The sequence below is a fragment of the Phoenix dactylifera genome, unplaced genomic scaffold (assembly GCF_009389715.1).
Source record: "Phoenix dactylifera cultivar Barhee BC4 unplaced genomic scaffold, palm_55x_up_171113_PBpolish2nd_filt_p 000007F, whole genome shotgun sequence".
Taxonomy (NCBI): domain Eukaryota; kingdom Viridiplantae; phylum Streptophyta; class Magnoliopsida; order Arecales; family Arecaceae; genus Phoenix; species Phoenix dactylifera.
The window spans coordinates 2,243,456-2,262,251 of record NW_024067666.1 but is presented as its reverse complement, the minus strand read 5'-3'; the positions used below and the strand labels follow the sequence as shown (position 1 = coordinate 2,262,251).

Genomic DNA, 18,796 nt, shown 5'->3' with positions numbered 1-18,796 from the left:
GATGCAAAAGCCTTTTTAGAGCGCTTCCATTCTTGCTTACCTTGACTCCCTGGACAGCATGCATTGAAACCGTCCTCAACAACAAAATTCTGCTTTCCATTTTACAGTCCAAACCTTCCCTTCTCAAGCAATGGAGGTCTTGCATGTTTGAAATCCAACTCTGAAGCTAACACCACTGAGCTTGACTTTCTTAGATATTGGAGCATTACTGGTCTTTGGAGCTCCTTGGACACTTCACTTCAATTGCATGCCCCATGACCAACCTTACGTCAAACTCAACGTTGATGGAGCATTTCAAAGATCAAAAAAGTAAAGAGATGCTTGTTACATCTCTCTTCATGTCATTAGTCTATTTTATTGGAATTACAAGCTGCGTTGAAGGGAGCGAATCAGATGTACCTACTTCCATTTTAATTCTCAAGCTATCTAGGTAGTGAGAGACTCTCAAATTAAATGGTGTATCCTCAAGAATTTTTATACAGGTGGGATTTCTTCCTCTATGAAAGTTCTGGCTTCAAGTCTCAGACTAGCCCAGATACTTACACCGATTGGACTCATCAAATGGGCTCCCTCATAATCTTGAGAGAAGAGGAAAAAAAACACTAACTAGGTGATGTACCTAGATGATAAATGCTATGCATAACCAATTTTGAAAAGTTTTTATTTTCTTCTTTTGTTGTATGCACATCATTCATGTATATAGATAGGGAGGTAAATCAGCCAGCTGATTGGCTCTCCAGAGAGGCTCTTATTCATCAAACAACACCTTGGCTAGGAAATTATCCTGTTGCCTTGATGAATTTGGTTCAAATAGCCTGTAGCTCTGCTTTCTTTTCTCATAAAATTAATGAACTACTTGCAATGTTGACGAACACTTGCATAAAGGAACCAGGCCCAAGCCTAAAAGTTGGCCTTGTGAAGCAGAACACTAGAAAGCAAACCAAAATCATTGATGAGCTACTCTTAGCTAATGTGACAGCAGAAGGGAATCAGATGGCACTGTTAGCAGAAGTATTCATGCTTTTTTTTGACATCACCCATCACGCTGATCCATCTGTTCAAAGACGATATCGAGTGTCTACACATCAAATTTTCTGGAGTGGAAAGCCGGCCGTCGCTCATCGCCGAATTCAGCTAGTACAATGGAGGCCCCTCATCACTCATGCCTGCAATTTGAAGTTGGATTCCATGGATGTCTCATCTTCTTAGCTCTCAATCACTTGTTGTAACTGAATATATCTAAGCAACTCATCAGTTTCCTCATGGCCAGATTACCTGACTTTATCCTTTTCTTCTTTATTGATCATTAGGCCTTGCAAGCCTCCAAGCCTTTTATGGTCCTTCCAATCAAATCAAACAATTCTTAAACAGTGCATGCCTGCAAGATAGTTAATTATGGATTTACAGTGTAAGTCCTTTACAATGGAAAGCTGAGATAGTGAATGAATCACATCAAAAAGCAGTGTATAGTTAATACTACTTGAAAAAGAATAACACATTGTAAATGTTTCTAACCAAACTAGACAGAATCAACTACACATACAGCTCAATTTAAATGGAGTTAAAGATGAGGAGTTCCAAAATGGACGCTTAACGGTTAATTCTAAAAAAAATATATTAATAACAGGAGTTGTTGAAGACTATGTATGTTAATTGCCGTAATGTCTATTTTATATAAGGATGAATACTAAACATACTAAAACATCTTGGTGAGGCCGATCTTGCTGTTCGAATTAACTAGTTTGATTAATTTCACATCATTTTGATTATTTTTTTGAATCTATGAAATTAATCAGAATAAAACAAATTATCTGTAGCCCAAGCTATAAAAACTACCTGCAGGCCATGTACTAATCAAGTTGGTTCTAAACATCTAAGAGGTGAATAATAAACGACATAAATACCAAACAACCTTTTCTCCTCTTTAAGTTACCCTCCATGATAAATAAGATGTAGCTAGCCAGAGTTATGATCACCTCCATTTAAGAACAACCCATGCTGACTAAGTTGAAACCGGAAATCAGATAAAATATTATCAATTAATACTTCTCCCCTCCATGTTGGCCAAATGAAATGGTCAATCCAACTTAATTAGCTGCTTTCTAACGTATGACAATTCATGTTGTGGAATATTTGCATGACAGTCTTATCAATAGGCTAACTACTTAAATTGTCCTTTGTAACAACTGCGATCGACGTCATCAAATGTACCTCGAACTCATATATATATTTCAACATTTCAGTCTGCCAAATGGATATGGTTGGGATCTATTGGTTTCATCTCTGGATTACATGATGGACAATGCATCCAATGGATGTTGGTTTTATTCACAAGCAGTAATGATGCATGCAAGACTCGGACTGACCAAATTCCATGTTTTGCTCACTAAGGAGCCATGGTCATGTGGGCTCACCCGGACATAAAGCTGTGGCTATGGAGTCGACAGTCAAACAAAGTCCTTTGCCTCCACTGTAGATTATTCCCCCATCTCGTTCCCTTCCAACATCACTACGTGCTCAGTATCTCATACAATAAGTCCATAACAACATCACTTCAAAAGATTAATCAATTCCCTTCCTGCAACCAAAAGTCTCAAACTCCCATCCTTACGTCATGGAAGATTAAATAAGGGCCCCCAACCCCTTCCCTAAGAACATGGCATAGGATTTGTCCACAGATGGAGAGAGGTCCTAAGGTGCTTTTGGTTGTCCCTGTCCTTTTTATATTAGTAGGGTGCATGACAGCACAACAGTGCTCGAGCCCAGGTAGGGGAGTGGGAAAGGGTCAAAAGGGGAGAATTCATCAATAGATTCACACCTCAAATAGGATTATAAGAAACCTAAGTTTAGGACACAGACATATCCAGGTCCATGTGACAGCTTTGGAAATGGGAATGCGACAGTCTTATGGGAATAAAGATACATAGATCTTAACACGTCTTGGGACAAACAAACAGAAAAATACTGAAGACACTGGAAAGATTAATTGAAAGCAACACAAGAACAGAATACCTGTATAGATGTGTTAAGGTATTGATATACGATTTGAGGAACTGAAAGCGATATGTATGTTTGATTATTGTTTCTTTCAGGTACATATATAATAGTTCTTATTGATCAACACTAGGAAATGTATGATGTGCATTAGATGGAGAACTTTGGTGTAAGTAATGAGAAGGTAGCAATCGATCAAGCTTGGTCATGCAAACAAGTAACGTAAAACAAAAGTATCAATGTATCCTTTGGTTTGCGAATAGGTCTCAATGCATTTGATGGAAAGAGAGTTGGATAACATAAGAGTTTAGGATTTTTATAGATTGGGAAGGCTTATGACATTGGGACTCCTTGCCATGGATGAGATAATATTCCATTCATTTGATACTAGAAATCAACCCATCATAGATGGGAAACAAAATTTTTAAAATTATATAGGAACCAATTATGGAGTCCACCCTCCATAACGCATCAGAACTTTGTATACTATGATAAGTTTTTTGCATGGACAAACAAATAACAGAGTACTTCTTATGATTTTGCATATAGTCTAACAACAAATAATGATTTTTAAAATATACATATTTGGATGCGTGCGAGATATTATAAAAATCCTAGACTTAATAAGATAGAATTTTCAAGATTGTACATTTCTCTTGCTTTCATGTCATATACATTTTAAACTCTATTCCATAATAACAATAATAAAATGACAAATTTGTTATTCAATACTATCTTGTTCAACTACGTTATCGTTTAGCGAACCTGACTATTTTATGTAGTCTATATGATGTTAATATATTAATTTAGAAGCCAGGCCACTTGAATTGTACAAGCCAAACTAACATTATTTATTTTGCAAATGTTCAAATGTAGCAAAATAGGATGTTAATTTTACTTACATTAGTTGCTCGACTTTAACTATCAACATGGTGATAGATTGAGTCAACAATTTGTAACCAACCAAGTTTCAATAAGGCTTACTATCTGCAAAAGCTCTTGGACGTACACCAAAAATAATGCAAGAATAATCCCTCGATCTACTAAATTATCGGAGGAATCACATCCTATGAGACAAACTATCATTTTGAGGGAACCTATGTGGACCACCATAATGGATTCATCTACATGCCTGAGATCCATCACATGCGCATGGATTCGCACCATGATAAAATCAAACTTATTGCAATTTCACCAATCCATGCCCTTATTGCAAGGTTAGGTGAACCCAAATGTTCAGTTACTAACCAGCTCAAATGAAGGTGGCGGCATGGATGTTCCATGCAGTGGTTACATGAAGCATCAATCCATCCATCCACCACAACCTCCATCCCTAATAAATTCCAAGGCTGTCGTCGTTGGGTTCAACAGGCACCCAGCTCGCCCTACAAATGGTTAAAATGACTCCAATCTACGAGGCGACAGATGGGCATGGACATGAACGCAATGTTTCTTTGTTTTCACACTGCCACTCGTTTCTCAAAGTTTGAGCTCAGAAGACACAAGGAAGGCCGTAGCCGTAGGCTCCCCCCCTAGGAGCGTGTCCTCTATTCTTTTGTTGAGTCTTTTGAGGCCGAAGTTGAGGCAGGTAAAAAGTGTGGTGATCTCTTTGTCTAAGAAGAAGAAAAGAAGAATGAAAGAGAAAAAAAAAGGTGGTGTAAAGTGCTCTGGCTTTTTAACTCAATTATTGAGTGTCGATTTGGGGTTTGACTGGGGTTTTTTATAACCTCATGCTTTCACGTTAGTCCGTGGGCCCGAGTGTCGGTGATGTAGTAAGTGAGATAGAGAGAGAGAGATAGATGGTATCTTTTAACTCGGCGAGCTGGGGGAGGAGAAGACACGATTATTCTTGGGCATTGGATTTGGAGCAATCTTGCGAAGGATCCGGTCGGCCTATTGGGTGGGGTTTCGGATTGCGTTCTAGAAGTTGGAGGGCACTGCATCGTAACTTGCGAGCATCTTTTAATTATTACGTGGGGAAAAATATTTATATGAAGATTTTTTTTTTTGTGTGTGTGTGTATATGTGTACGTTTGAGTCCCCTTTAGGTGGGGTGCATCAGTTCCCTGTTCTTACAATGGGCAAAGGGGTCTAAAACCGAATGATTGATATGGCCAAGGACTACGATAGTTTCTTTAGGAGTCGGACAATGGAAAAGTTGGTTGGCTGAAAAAGTTATCACGGAAAGCAAAAAGAAAAGCTGATCTGCAAAGGTCCTTGGAAGGTTAAAGAGAGCAGACATTTTTTTTTGAATGAAGCTGCTCGTCGATCTTGTTTGTCGTATATATATTGAGAGCTCAAATGTTTCATGGATCGATTGAATCCCTCCTTCTCCAAACAATAGTCTCTTTTGGATAAGAATATTTGGTACTATATCTTATCATCAAAAAATAAAAAAAAATATTAATAAATGGGATTGCTCTCTCTAATTTAACTGCTAAAATACATGCAACATAGGAGTAATTAGGATGGGTTATTATCCATTTTGATAGGACCAATTGAGAAATGCCATGTTAAAGTTTTAACATATCCCTCTATATATATAGCTAAGGAAGAAGATACAAACATATTAATCTAAATTAATGAAGCATTATATTTATGGTCATACATATTTATATGTAAGTCAGGATACGTGCAGTTGAGGCCCAGCGTTTTGAATCAACTACATAATTCTGAGCCATGATAGACATGCCACTAAAGCATGCATGGGACATGAACAGAAAATTAGCAGTATTCTTTTAGATTTATCGTACGATAAACGACATATAGCTAGCCAGTGGTTCCACCGAGAAGGAGGTCAATTGAAATCATGGGATCGATGGCAAAGCTCGCGTGGCTCACCCAATGGATGGGAGTCATGGGACCCATCCGTTGCATGGCCACAGTAGTCCTATGTTGGTGGACCATGATCAGATCTTTCCCCAGAAATCCATGCTTCCGGATGACATAACTCGCGTGATACAACGGTCGACAACTTTATCAATGCCTCAGGGAAAAAGGCTGGGCATCTCCAATCATTTTCAAGAAAATAAAAATATTATCCAGGTGATAAACTTGAATAAAAACCTTCCAAACTTTTCATGTTGAAGCTACTCTAATGGAGGAGCGGTGCAATTACAGAGTATGCCATAGTTCGAGATTGTCATGGCATAATTAACTAATTTAGCATGTTTTCTATACCTTCATGCTAAGTCCAATTTTTAAAAGGCTATGTTTCGAACAATCTTCTGCGTGTATTTGATAAGAGTTAGTCTCATAATATTAGTTATCTATGTTGATCAAGTTTCATATTTCAAAAGCGGTGTTTTTAATATAATTTATCTAGAGCATCATCTCATTCTAAATAACCAAGGTGCAAGATGCTTATTAAGCATTCAAGCCACATTTTGTATGAGGTCCTTCAAGTTGTGAGATGCCAAATATATGCACCGGTCTATGTAATAATTTATTCTACCTCCATTCTAAGTAATAATCATTTTTATGTAAGAATAATGCTAAACGCATCACCAAGTAATTTGCTATAGAAACCTTAAAAGAATTACTTATATCAAACACCTAGGTGTTTGAACATAAAACCTCCTCATAGCAAAAAATGAATACTAAGTGGGCTAATAGTTATGCTGCCTCCTACGGTGAACATGAATGCACCCTTTTCATAGTCTATGATCCAAAAGGTACCCTACTTTGGTAGGACCCACCCAAAGCAAGTTGTATCTTTCGCGAAATAGAATAATTCACCTTTTTTTCGCAACTTCAATTGTTATATCGTGCAAGGGACACTTCAAGATCTGTATCAATGAATGAAACAAAGAGTTCGGAATGCTTTAAGATCTATGCAAGGTGCGATCTAATATTAGCATAGCAAAAGAAGATCAATTATTCTTTCATGCAAGAGATACAATCGGTTCCTTTATATTAATCTTTATGTTCATCTAAGGTAGGGCTACCACCTTCTCCATCCTATTCAAGCCTCATGCATGAGCTTTGCACCTGGCGAGAGCTAGTGAATGCCTAATTAAATTCGGCTAGTCCAACGTTCTCCCTGCTTCAAGCTAAGCTGCATGAACTATGTACAACTCATATGCTTCATTACAAACAAAATCTTATATATTAGTTTCCCAATGCCCCATTACTATGGCAGAAAGAGATGACTTTTAGCAAAAAAAAAAAGAGATGACTAGTGTACTTAATTTGACCAATAAATCGCCCAATTCTGAGATCGCCGATTGCGATATTTTTATTTTAAACATAAGGATATAGGACCATGATTTTTTAAAAAAAAAGGCATAGAAAGGTAGCAATATTAATTCCTTTTTCCAAGAGCTCAGCGCATCAGGCGCTGACCACAGCTTCGAAATCCATTAACAAATGATTACCCCTTGCCCTTTCACCCCCGCCCTCGCCTCGAAAAGTTCTTTCTCCTTGTTTCCACCAGAAGATAAAAGAATTAAATGGAATAGATAACCTTATTATATTAACAATAGAAAAAGGTCAATCGGATCCCACTACGTTCCAAAGGCTTCGATTCGGTAAATCCGATATTCCCGGATAACTGATCCCTATCCGTTACCGTTTGTTGTAGTTGCAGTGGAAAATTTCCTTAACTAGCTTTGCTGTCCAATGAATTTATTAGAAATCAAATAGTAATTGTTATTGTAAGAAAATCGATAGTTAATAATGAAAATTATGAGAAAATGCTAAAAATAATCTATTATACCGCTGCTTAGTTCATCAATCCGATACAGACATTAGTAATTGACTTAGTGATAGCAATGTTTGACTGACACCACCGATCCTCTTTTGTATTGTATTAATCTCCGGCTACCATATGAGTCCGAGTAATTAAATAATGATTTAGTGAGTGATTGGCACAGTCCTCGAATTATCATATTATTTGTTCTAATAAATGTTCATTTAGTAAAAAGAATATTTTCCGATTTGCATGATATTTAAACTTATTATTATGTTATTAATATAAAAAATACAAAATGATCCTCAACTTTTCATAGATTCAAGCAACTATTTCTACAAAGTATAAACAACACTACGTGTAAGTTTGTCTAAGGAAAAAACACCAACACAACAATGATCAAAAGTATTTATATCCAATGATAAAAAATCCTTATTCATATACAAAGAAAAATCATGAACATTGCAAGTAAAACATACTTTATAATCAGTATAATAAAATAATAGTTAGATTATACATATCATATTTATTTCTTTTGTAGAAATAGGTTGTTTTGAAGTTCATTGAACCATTTTTATCCCATCCTTGGATGATCGCATTTATTTATTAATCAATAGATATATGTTGGTACAAACCTTAATGTAAAAATACTTGGTTAGGGTTGTTGGCTTTGTTCGCTTGAGTATTGCATTAAGTGGTTAACTGTTGTGTCTGATGGAGGTATATATATCTGATACACTTTTATTATGCATGTATCAAAATGAGCCTTAAAGCGGAGTTTGTGCATTGAAAAAATGTTCTTACGAGCAGTTATATGGACAGGGATATAATATGGTGTAGTTTTCTTAAAAATTTTCATATACATAACTCCGTTACACAAGTCGTCTGCTTTAAACTGCGCTACGTACAATTCTATCCCCATCACCTTAGCGGACGGAAGCTGCAAGTTAGAATAACAGTATAACACGTCACGTCCAAGTGGCACGTGAGGACAGCACGTGGGAGAGTTGTATGGGAGCCACGTGGCCTCGAGGGGCTCGAGAATTTCTGGACAGGGAGAGGGAATATAGGGGGTCGGGGTGGCACCCGGGCGGGCGAGGACAAAGGCTAGCCGTTGGGTTGGGCGTCCGGAGAGGCCTGGAGGCACCCGGCACGTGGCTCACAGCGCCGATGTCGCCGGACATCCGAACGCAGCGTCAGTGAGCGCGTGTGGGGGTTGGCGCAGCTGTGCATATACGTGCGGAGATGGACAAAGAAAGGTCGTCGTCGCTCCCTAGTCTCGCACGTGCGGCACGCACAGGAGATGCCCTCCATGTGAGCGTGGGAGCTGCATTCCTCCGTTTTTTTTCCTCTTCTCACAATCAAAGAAACTTTAAATAAATCAAAAGTAGTGGGATTTGGCCTTGCTTTGGCCGTGGCTCACAGAAGACAGGTCCAATCTTGGGAAACGGTTCCCTCATATAAAGATCGAGTTTGATTGCTTAATCAAGGTCTAATTTAAGAAAATGATAAGTTGTGATAATGTATCGGATGTCTCTGATGAAATGATAAGTTGTGAAGTTGATGGCTGGTAAGTGATTGTGTTGCAGGTTCTTGCAGATTTTGCAAATGCATGGATTTGATTCATGCTCCATTAATTGTGGGATTTAGCAATGTTTGATAGCTTGCAAAAGCATGCAAGGTAAATCATTCGCAACTCCTCCGTTTGGAAGGAGTATCTACTGTGTGTCTAAATATTAAGAGGTGCTTTTTAGGATTGGAGATATGTTGCTTTTAAACTAAATCTACTATTGTATATGAATTAGGTTAGAAATTATTCTCCAACTAAGTAATGCACCTTCAGCCAGTAACTTTGAAGAAAATAGGCAAGACGAAAATCCAAGTAGACTGTTCTTGCATGCGTGGTGGGCAAACACAGCTACCTTAGACTCCATTGATAAGTAATTATCTAGGAGACATCTTGTCGAAAGTCAAAAAAAGAAGAAGAAAGAAGCTAAAATTCTGATTAAGATACCTACCAACAATTTGTCAATGTAGAAAAATGAGTAAGTTTATAACATTGCTGATTGATACATGCTCGCTTCTATATCCCTCCTCTTAATAAAAAAACAAATGTCTATTAATTATGCATGTATAAATTGACAATTTCTTTTAGAACTGACATGGAGAAATTCTGCTTGATATTAAGGTGAGGGAAGGTCTTAAAGTGAGACTCTTGGTACTAGTTCTAAAAAACTTCACCAACCACACTAGTTGCCACCCTCATAAAAATTTATATCATTTGATTGTTGATGAAATGCATCAAGTACTCCCTCGACTTGATCAACATACGACAATACTAGATTTTAATTTTGTACAATACTATATTGGCATATGTATACCTTGCAAGCTTTTTTTTCCCGTTATGCTTACTGGTCCATTGTAGCCTCAAGTGACCTTAAGTGCAAAATTGAGAACCCCTCGAATAGATTTCAGTCAAAGTTCATGATTTCTTCCACTAAATGCAGTTTGGCGTATAAGAGGGGACCATTACAATTGCTACAGTTCCTATCTCATTATCTTATGCCTTAATAGTTCACCCAAGCACAAGCCTCATGGCTCAAACCAGTTCCCTTGCAATTCATACAAGCAAGCGTTTCCCATGGTCGTTTCTCTATTCTCGCATCCGATTCTCATTCAGGCGCACCTACAGTCGTAGTGGGGAAATTAGGTCCCAATCTTCTAGTTTTTTCTGAAATTTCTCACATTCCAAGACCTTCGCTCCCATTTCACATAAAGGGGGAAAAGTATCCCCCATTCTCATTCTCTAGGTATTATACTTCTGCTTTCTCAAAATAGACTCCTCTCTCTCTCTCTCTCTTTTAATTTTTTTATAGGACGGATGGATTAATTACTTGAAAGGAGTATATGTACATCCTTAGCGCAAAAAAAAAAAAAAAAAAAGTATATGTACCCTCTCCTTTTCTATCAGTCTCTGTCCAGTTCTTTCCATCTTGGAGGCCTTGCAATTCCCTCACATCTCACTGCCCTTTTGTGGCAGTATAAATTAGCCTAGAGACCCTATACCCTTGCTATTAGCTCATCACTACTACTGAACCTTTTCTCTTTCTCTCTCCTTCTCTCTATAGCCTCTTTCATACTCTCTAAACTATAGAAATCATAAGGCACTTATGATCTAATCACTAACACATCTATTTACCCAATCCCCCACCCGCTTTCCTTTTCATGAGTTCCCTTCCTTTCCCACCACCTTTCTCTTTCTCTCACTGTTTCACTCCACTATTTCCTTTCCTTTTTCCTGCTCTCCCAACCCTTCTACTTTTGCCATACCCCCTTCACCAAACCTCCATTCTCTCGGATACCTTCTTGCACGGACTTTACCTTGGCCTCCCCCATTTGTTTGCTTTTTCCTTGAGCTTAGATAAATGACAACAGGAACCACATCAACGGCCTCCGGCTTCACGGCCTTCCCCGATCTTTCCCTCCAGATCAGCCCGCCGGCGATATCCATTAATGAATCCATGAGGAGGGCTTTCTTCTGGGACTATAATTCGATGTCAGACTCCGGGAGCAGCGGGAGCGATATGAGTCATGACCAAGGTTTCTTGCACTCAGAGGGGGTCCAGGATCCTGGCCATGGCGAGCCAACGCTGAGCCTTGGGTTCAAGACGGCTGCGTCGGATCCGCTGCACCACCAACTCTACCACAACCTTCACCACCACCACCACCATCACTCCCACCATCCTCAGATCTACGGATTCAAGCGGAAACTTCATGGAGGAAAGAGAAGCATTAGGGCTCCAAGGATGAGGTGGACCAGCACCCTCCACTCCCATTTTGTGCACGCCGTCGAGCTCCTTGGTGGTCATGAGAGTAAGCATGTCTCTCCCTTAGAAGCTTCCTCGTACCTTCCTGTCTTTGTATCATTAGACGTTCTAAGTGTTATATAACTACGATTTTCTCATCATGATTGCTTCTCACACTGAGATAATTCTATAAATCCATGTGGGTAGGGGCCACGCCAAAGTCGGTTTTGGAGCTGATGAATGTGAAGGATTTAACACTGGCTCATGTGAAAAGCCACCTTCAGGTAGGAAGAGAAAGGAAAAGGGACCTCTTTTCTGAGATAAGAAGTAACCAAAATTGTGCGTGATGCTTTTCTCCATTGTTGCTGCCGCTGTTGTTATTATGAGCACTTTCCTGCTAGCTAGCTAGGGTTAGGGTTTTGTGATGGGGTGCTGCAGCATACAAGTACTAAGGACATCATGGCATCTATGGAGTAATCTGAGCATAGTGGATTTTTCTCTTCGATCCTTTTCTTTCTTTGCTTTATTATGTTTAATGACTTTCCTGCGGGTGTTGTTGCAGATGTATAGAACAGTGAAGAGCACCGACAGAGGGGCAGGTATTTGGATTTTCCCTCCCTCAAATAGTCCCTTTACATGCCATTTGTTCTTTGGTAGTCTAAGGAGGGCAGATGCCATCACCCAGTCACCTCACTGCCATCAGAAGCTGGGATTGGGCTGGCCTTTCCTTGCTTGAATTATTAGTTTGTTGTCCCATAAAGCACGGCCATTTGGATCTTAGTGGTGGATGAATTGTTTGCAGGCCGAGGCCAGACAGACATGGGCATGAACCAGAGGACAGGAGGAATGGGGGAAGTGGAGGGAGGACTATCATGCGACAGAGCTGGGATCAGCCCTTTCTATTCCCTCAGTGCACCAACCCCACCAACGCCACTACCCAAATCCCCTAGGTCTGTCCACTTCCTCTCCTTCTCCCCTACAACAACCTCTATCAAAAGAAATTCATAAAAGTTAACAAAGAAAAAAAAGAAAATGGTACAACATGGGCTGGGCAGGCACCAATAGTCACCACATGAGGCATCGAATCACAGCCATTCGATCAGCATTCATACATGCGGTCTTCCATGTGGGAATGCTCAATCCATATGCCATTTCTATGGAATATTTTGGTTAATTAGTTTAGTTAGCATGGTGGTGGCTATACGTTAAGATAGTCTTTTTTTTTTTAAGCACCGGCGCTGATGAACGCAGTGTGGATGTGAGTTTTAGATTATTTATCTAGGTTTTTGGTTGTATTTGGTTGGTTCTATCAGTTGGCCTGGGGTAGAGACCATTTAATAATTGCAAGTTCTGGAATTTGACTTCCACTGTTAATGGCTTTGGTCAGATATATAGACTAGGGGCCCAGGTGGCCAATATATTGAGATTGGGATGGTTAAATAAGATAAGAGAAGGGTTGCATGTGTTTCTTTATTTGATCTCCATCTGGTGTTTAGTCTTGCAGCCGTAGAGATCGCTTTTAAATATTTATAGATGTTTATTAAGAATGGTATCTGTCACTCTCACAAATGGTTCTGAAAGGGAACTGCTTTGTGAGAGGTATTTAAGATTATTTTGAGAAATTTGACCAACATAGTTAATTCCTGTTGTGAGATTTGACTGGTAATCCAGCTTTGTCATAACCTTAGGCAGAGAATATGGTTGAAGGAATAAAAGGATTACATGTTCTTCATCATCTGCTAACTGCTTGCTATTTAATGTCTTGGAATATAAATATGATCTAAGTCAGTCTACAAACATCAAGAGTTTTTTTTTTAATATCTTAAGAAAAAAGTGAGATATCTGTTATTAAGAAAAATATTCTCACACATAGCATGTTCCATGAGAGTGAAGGGATCACCTTACAAATGGAGGGTAAAATGTTTTTCAAGAAGTTTCCAGAAGATTTAGAGGAGGCAAAACAGGATTCTTCTCTTACTATGCTACGAGGATTTACATATACCAAAATGCCGCAAATTAAACATCTAAATCTGCAGGTTATCACTTACCATCAAGATCATGGAATGGTCTCGGGGTCTTCATTAAAAGTTAATATTTGTTCTTAATGAGATACAATTTAGATTCTTATGCTTATTATTCTAGAAAGAAAAGTTGAATGGGAGTCTTCATGGTCGTTAATTTTATTAGCGTTCATATATGACATATTCTATGATTTTATACTGCTTTTTATTTGTTTGAGTCAAGAAAACAAGTATAAATAGTAGCATGGGATAATAAGTAAGTCATATTATTGGAGAAACAAACATGCTCGTTGTCCGTATATCATATTACTTTATATATCAGCTGAATAAAAAGTGTAATTTCTGTTCTGAAACCTTCGAAGATTAAACTGGAATATATTCTTCTTTGCCAAAATATTGTTGCTCTCAATGTGGAGCTGTTAGCAATATGTATTAGCCATTGGTATTTCTGCTGCACTAGTGGTTGTAGAATACGGTTCCAGTGCATGGAGAACTCTTTTTCTCTCTGTGCATGTATTGTGACCAGAACGTTAAAAATTCATGTTACGCTTTATATTTGTGCTCCTGGGCCAAATGAAGATAGAACCTAGGACATGAAGGACATGAACATAATTTTAACTTATCCGAGAAGCCCAACAGGAATAATGATGGCTGGAGGGATTTAATTCTCATTAAAAAGTTGTCGATGGGTTGGCAGTTTGTCCGTGTCCCATTTGGATTGCACCATGATGGCTATCAACTGCAAACATTCAGAGAAGACAGGGAACATACAAAATGAAACTGTCCCTAATGTCTTCAAGCTTAAGCAATACCCAGAATATGCACACACACTGCAGTCATTGATGTCTCTTTAGACTGATGATCCCTCCCTATTTTTGTCTTTGTGAATTTCCTAACCCTTTTAATTCTATCTTATTAATCTATTGGATATACTCAGATGCAACAACTTGTTTTAGTCCACACTCCACAGGCTATGAGCATTGAGCACCACATGCATCTGTAATCTATAAGAGCCTCTGAAAGAAAACTTTTCTAGTCTTAACTCCCTAGCTAACACCAAGCTCCGTTTTATTTCCAGAGGACCATATGCATCCACGGAGGAGAACACTTGGAATGCAGCGATGCAGCAAAATGAGATGTCACACTGCTACCTCAAATGTGATAATTTTTTAAACAAAGAAAATCAGGTATATGTCTACCATAAAATTTTCCATTTTTCAATTTTAGGTGCTACCTTTTGTTTAGTCGAGAGAAATTGGCTCCAATAATTTTTCAATCACTTGGATAATGCTATCACCAGGGAGTACGCACAGAAGTTAATTTCTGTGCAGGTATCAACTTTGTCCCTCAAGGACATCTTGATCTAGTTTGCTCATGAAAGATATAACATTCAAGTGTCTCATTTCCCTGTGCATGTTGCCTGCGGTCTATAGAAATTTTTATTCTCATGTGTGCAATATAACATGGGGACCCAACTTTTGGTAATGTCATTCTGCAACAGTAAATGCCTGGTCCTCAACCCCAGAATAAATTCAATATTACTGTTCTGACTTGGATGGGACGCACATAAATTAATGAATTATGTACTTTTTTTCTTCCTGTTTCTATTTACGAAATGTAAACAAGAAACAATAACCCTCCAGGAAGGAGAGACCAAACATTTTGCAGCAACTAAAAAATAAATGTCAAAAAAATTCACACATATAAATTATGTATCCTTGCATGAATTTTTTTTGTTCTAAATATAAAATGGATTATGTGTAAATGCAATTTGAACAAAATTCGATCATAAGCTTCATTGAAAACTTCATTAGCATAACAATTCATAGAAATTAAATCCACATTGCTTGATGCACTTACTGGATCAATCCCTTATTATCCATCATTTCATTCTGTTTTAATTACGTTATGCATTAGACTGATCGTATTTTCCTTTTTTTTCTTTTGTGCTGTTTGAATAGGCAGTGGTGGAGGTAGGAGAAGCCCTCCATCTATCTCCAAGGGGAGGCCAAGGGGGAACAAACCTGAGGACAAGCTTTTCGCCATCTCTGCAGACTGATGCCAACATGTTCCATAAGCTACCGAACCTAGAAATCACCTTAGGAAGACAAAGTTGGCAAATTGAATGTGTCGAATCATCGAAGGAACTGACCCTTCATAAGCGTTTGTGAAGTTTGAAAAGAACCAAAAAAAAAAATCAAATCCTTCTAAACTTGAGGGAGAAGTGTGGTTTGTTGTAAGTTTTGCTTTGGAACAAGAAAATCATCCCATCAACTCTCAATTAACCTGCATATATTATACTGTCTGATTCGGAAAATGGACTGTAAGTTCAAAAGAATAGCACCCTATTGATCATGGGCTTTTCATGTTTGGATTTCCCACTCGAATTACACAATAAGCTTGGTTCTGAGCTAACTTGAAATCATAGAGTTTAATCAGCCAAAGATCTAAGCACATCATTACTTCAGAAAACCCCAAGGTCGACAGCCTTCAGCATGCGCTACACAGTGCCTTTTTTGTTTTTTTTTTGGGTGCGCAAGTGACCATGCATGTGATAATGCTACAAAGTTACCTTGCTAATTATCTCATATAACTCAGGTTCAGCAGACGAGGATGGCCTTTATTTGTTCATTATTTATTTTTTTGGTATGGTGGCATTCTCCATGTAATGCCTGAATTAGTTCAACTAGTTGAAAAAAAGCACATCAAACTATGAAATGAATCCTAATTTGATAAGTTAGCCCTCAACAGGCATTATTGGTGAACGAGGATTTAAAAACCAGCCGGAATCTAGTAGTAGATGTTATACTTATGAGATTGTTTGAAGAACCTTGTTTATCAACAAAAAAAAAAAAGAAGTGCGATTCAAGAACATTTGCATATATATTACCAAACAAGAAAAAAAAAAACATTTCCATTTTCATAAACACTAAATTATTAACTACTAAAAATAGTGCTTGTTGCTGAATGTGTTTGTGAAAATGCAGATGGTGTTGAATTACACTTTTTTGCTGATCAAGATTCTTTGGCATGTTTCTTTCTTCTCTCTCTCTCTCTCTCTCTTTGGTGATCAAATTGGGCATGTATAGTTTACTCTTCATGAAAGAATATATGGTCAGTCTTCAACACATTAAGGCTTCCTTGGACAATATCAGGAGGTCCATGTATTACATCATCTACATGAAAAGATATGGCAGTCTACTGGACTGCCAATTTTGAAACATGTACAACAAATATTCTCATACGGGAGTCTAGATTCCCACTGGATTTGTCCGAGTTATTCACTTTGATTCACTGTTTTTTTTTTTTTTTGGTTGCATATATAGACTGTAGTTGTTGGGACCAACTGCTTCTGTACCCGCACCAAAAAAAAGAGAGAAAAAGTCATTATCTTTTTGAAAAAAAGATATTGACATTACCTTAATTTATGCCACATTATCTTTTGTCCTCAAGGGGGAAAAAAGGGGAAAAAAATCCTTTACGCCATTACCTCATGAATAGATTCAGACTGGCTTCTGGGGTGGGTGGCAGTCTCTGCCATTCATGGTGATGATGATGTTGGTATCAGTCACTGGGGTCTCTAACCAATCTGTCACCTACTGGCCATCCACCTTCTTTAAAGTTTCAACTTGATTTGATGGAGTTCTTACCATCATCACTGCATGCTGAAAACTTACAACGCCAAGCTCGCCGAAAAGGATCCAGGCGTGAACGCTCCTCAGGCTGGTCCATTTCCCTCTGCTCTACTATAGGTTTTGACAGAAGGACAGTACCAGAATTTTTGGCTGGGTGGGTTGCTGTACGCACCTCCAAAAACTATATCAAATTTGTTCTCAAACTGATGCGGCAAGTGGATATTGGTGCAATCCAATTAAATATTAATGTGGCACTGGAAGAATGACTGAACTGTACCTGATACCATCTATCCCTATGCATTGCATTCATTCCTAACTATCGTATTAGATCGACAAATGGAATTTGTAGCAGTTGTTATAGTACAATTCCAAATTAAAGACCCTTGCAAGTGGTAGAAGCACAGGTTTTCCATGGTCATGGAAATCACCCATGGTGATACAAGCAAGCCTGTGCATTGGCCCTTGTGGACTCATGCGGGCTAATAGTGTGTGGGCCAATCAAGCTCGCATCATAGGACGGTCAGTTGACAGGGGATTGAGCCATTGATGCAGAGCCAGAGAAGAAGAAAGCACCTAAAGTCACTGTTCCTTTTCCCTGCCATGGGATACCGTTCCGTCTTCAGTGCACTACAGTAGGAAAAGGGGTCAAAGGTGATGTTTTGCAAATCATTTTGCCGGCATGAAGGTGCGTTACAAATTTCCGTGCCAACGTTTCCCAAAGCATCGTATGGATGTCGGCAATGCAAGCATGGAAAATCTCATCATCTTCTTCTCCGCCGACAGCAACGCAAGGTATACAAGCTTTGTAAGCTGCCGCACAGCATGAAGAACAATATTTTGGTGCGTTGCGGGCTCACGACGCTTTCTGAAAGCTTCCAAAAGCCTTTTACGCTGCGGTTGAAATGATGATGGAAGAAAGCATCATTAGTTTGTCTAACTTTTTACGCTTTAAAACATCGCCATATTATATATAATATGTATATACTAAACTTATAGGAAAACGTATATAACAATAACGGCATGGTTTATATGTACATAATATCAAATATAAATATCCACCAAAATTTTAAAAACTCCAAAAACATAAATATGTGCATGATACCTTGAGCTTCAAAAAATAGTCGGTGCTATCATCAACATGATCATTATCTCTAGCTGTGAGGACCCGTACGAGCGTATGTTTAGTTCCACATCGGATATTCGCTCGGTAGATCTTGGATACTTATACATGAATAATGAATTCAAATAATACCTTCCGGCTAGTCTTTTTGGGTGAGATTGTGGACTGTTACAAATGGTATCAGAGCAGATCCGGTCCATAACCTATGTAGACTAGGAAACACTGCAATATAAATTTATTGGGGCTGACCATGAGTCGATTGTGATACTTGCGATTAGTTTTAAATGGATTTGAACTCTTAGCCTGACGAGGACTACAGACGTGTGTTTAATCCCACATCGATTATTCGCTGAGTAGATATTAGGTGCTTATATATGATTAAGTAACCCAAATAATATCTTTCGACAAGTTTTTTTGGATGAGATCCTGAGTTGTTATACTAGTACTACTAGAAGTATTAATTGGAAACCTATATATATTGAAAAAAATAAAAAATTTAAAAATTTAGAAATACGAAAATGATAAATCAT

At 38.3% G+C, this 18,796-nt stretch overlaps 1 protein-coding gene across 1 annotated transcript; it reads left to right on the top strand.

Moving 5' to 3' along the window:
* The first annotated feature begins 10,702 nt into the window (after window positions 1–10,702).
* LOC103723889 (probable transcription factor KAN4) lies at window positions 10,703–15,828 on the top strand. Its single transcript, XM_008814963.4, has 6 exons — window positions 10,703–11,557; window positions 11,698–11,774; window positions 12,053–12,089; window positions 12,293–12,440; window positions 14,590–14,698; window positions 15,473–15,828. The coding sequence occupies exons 1-6, from the start codon at window positions 11,110–11,112 to the stop codon at window positions 15,680–15,682; spliced, it is 1,029 nt and encodes a 342-aa protein (XP_008813185.1). The 5' UTR covers window positions 10,703–11,109; the 3' UTR covers window positions 15,683–15,828.
* The last annotated feature ends 2,968 nt before the right edge of the window (window positions 15,829–18,796 follow it).

Bases quoted from the DNA above. Each gene is read 5' to 3' on its own strand.
- LOC103723889 (XM_008814963.4), top strand. From the start codon at position 11,110: ATGACAACAGGAACCACATCAACGGCCTCCGGCTTCACGGCCTTCCCC. The intron at 11,558-11,697 runs GTAAGCATGTCT...CCATGTGGGTAG, and splicing joins GCTCCTTGGTGGTCATGAGA to GGGCCACGCCAAAGTCGGTT. The intron at 11,775-12,052 runs GTAGGAAGAGAA...GTGTTGTTGCAG, and splicing joins ATGTGAAAAGCCACCTTCAG to ATGTATAGAACAGTGAAGAG.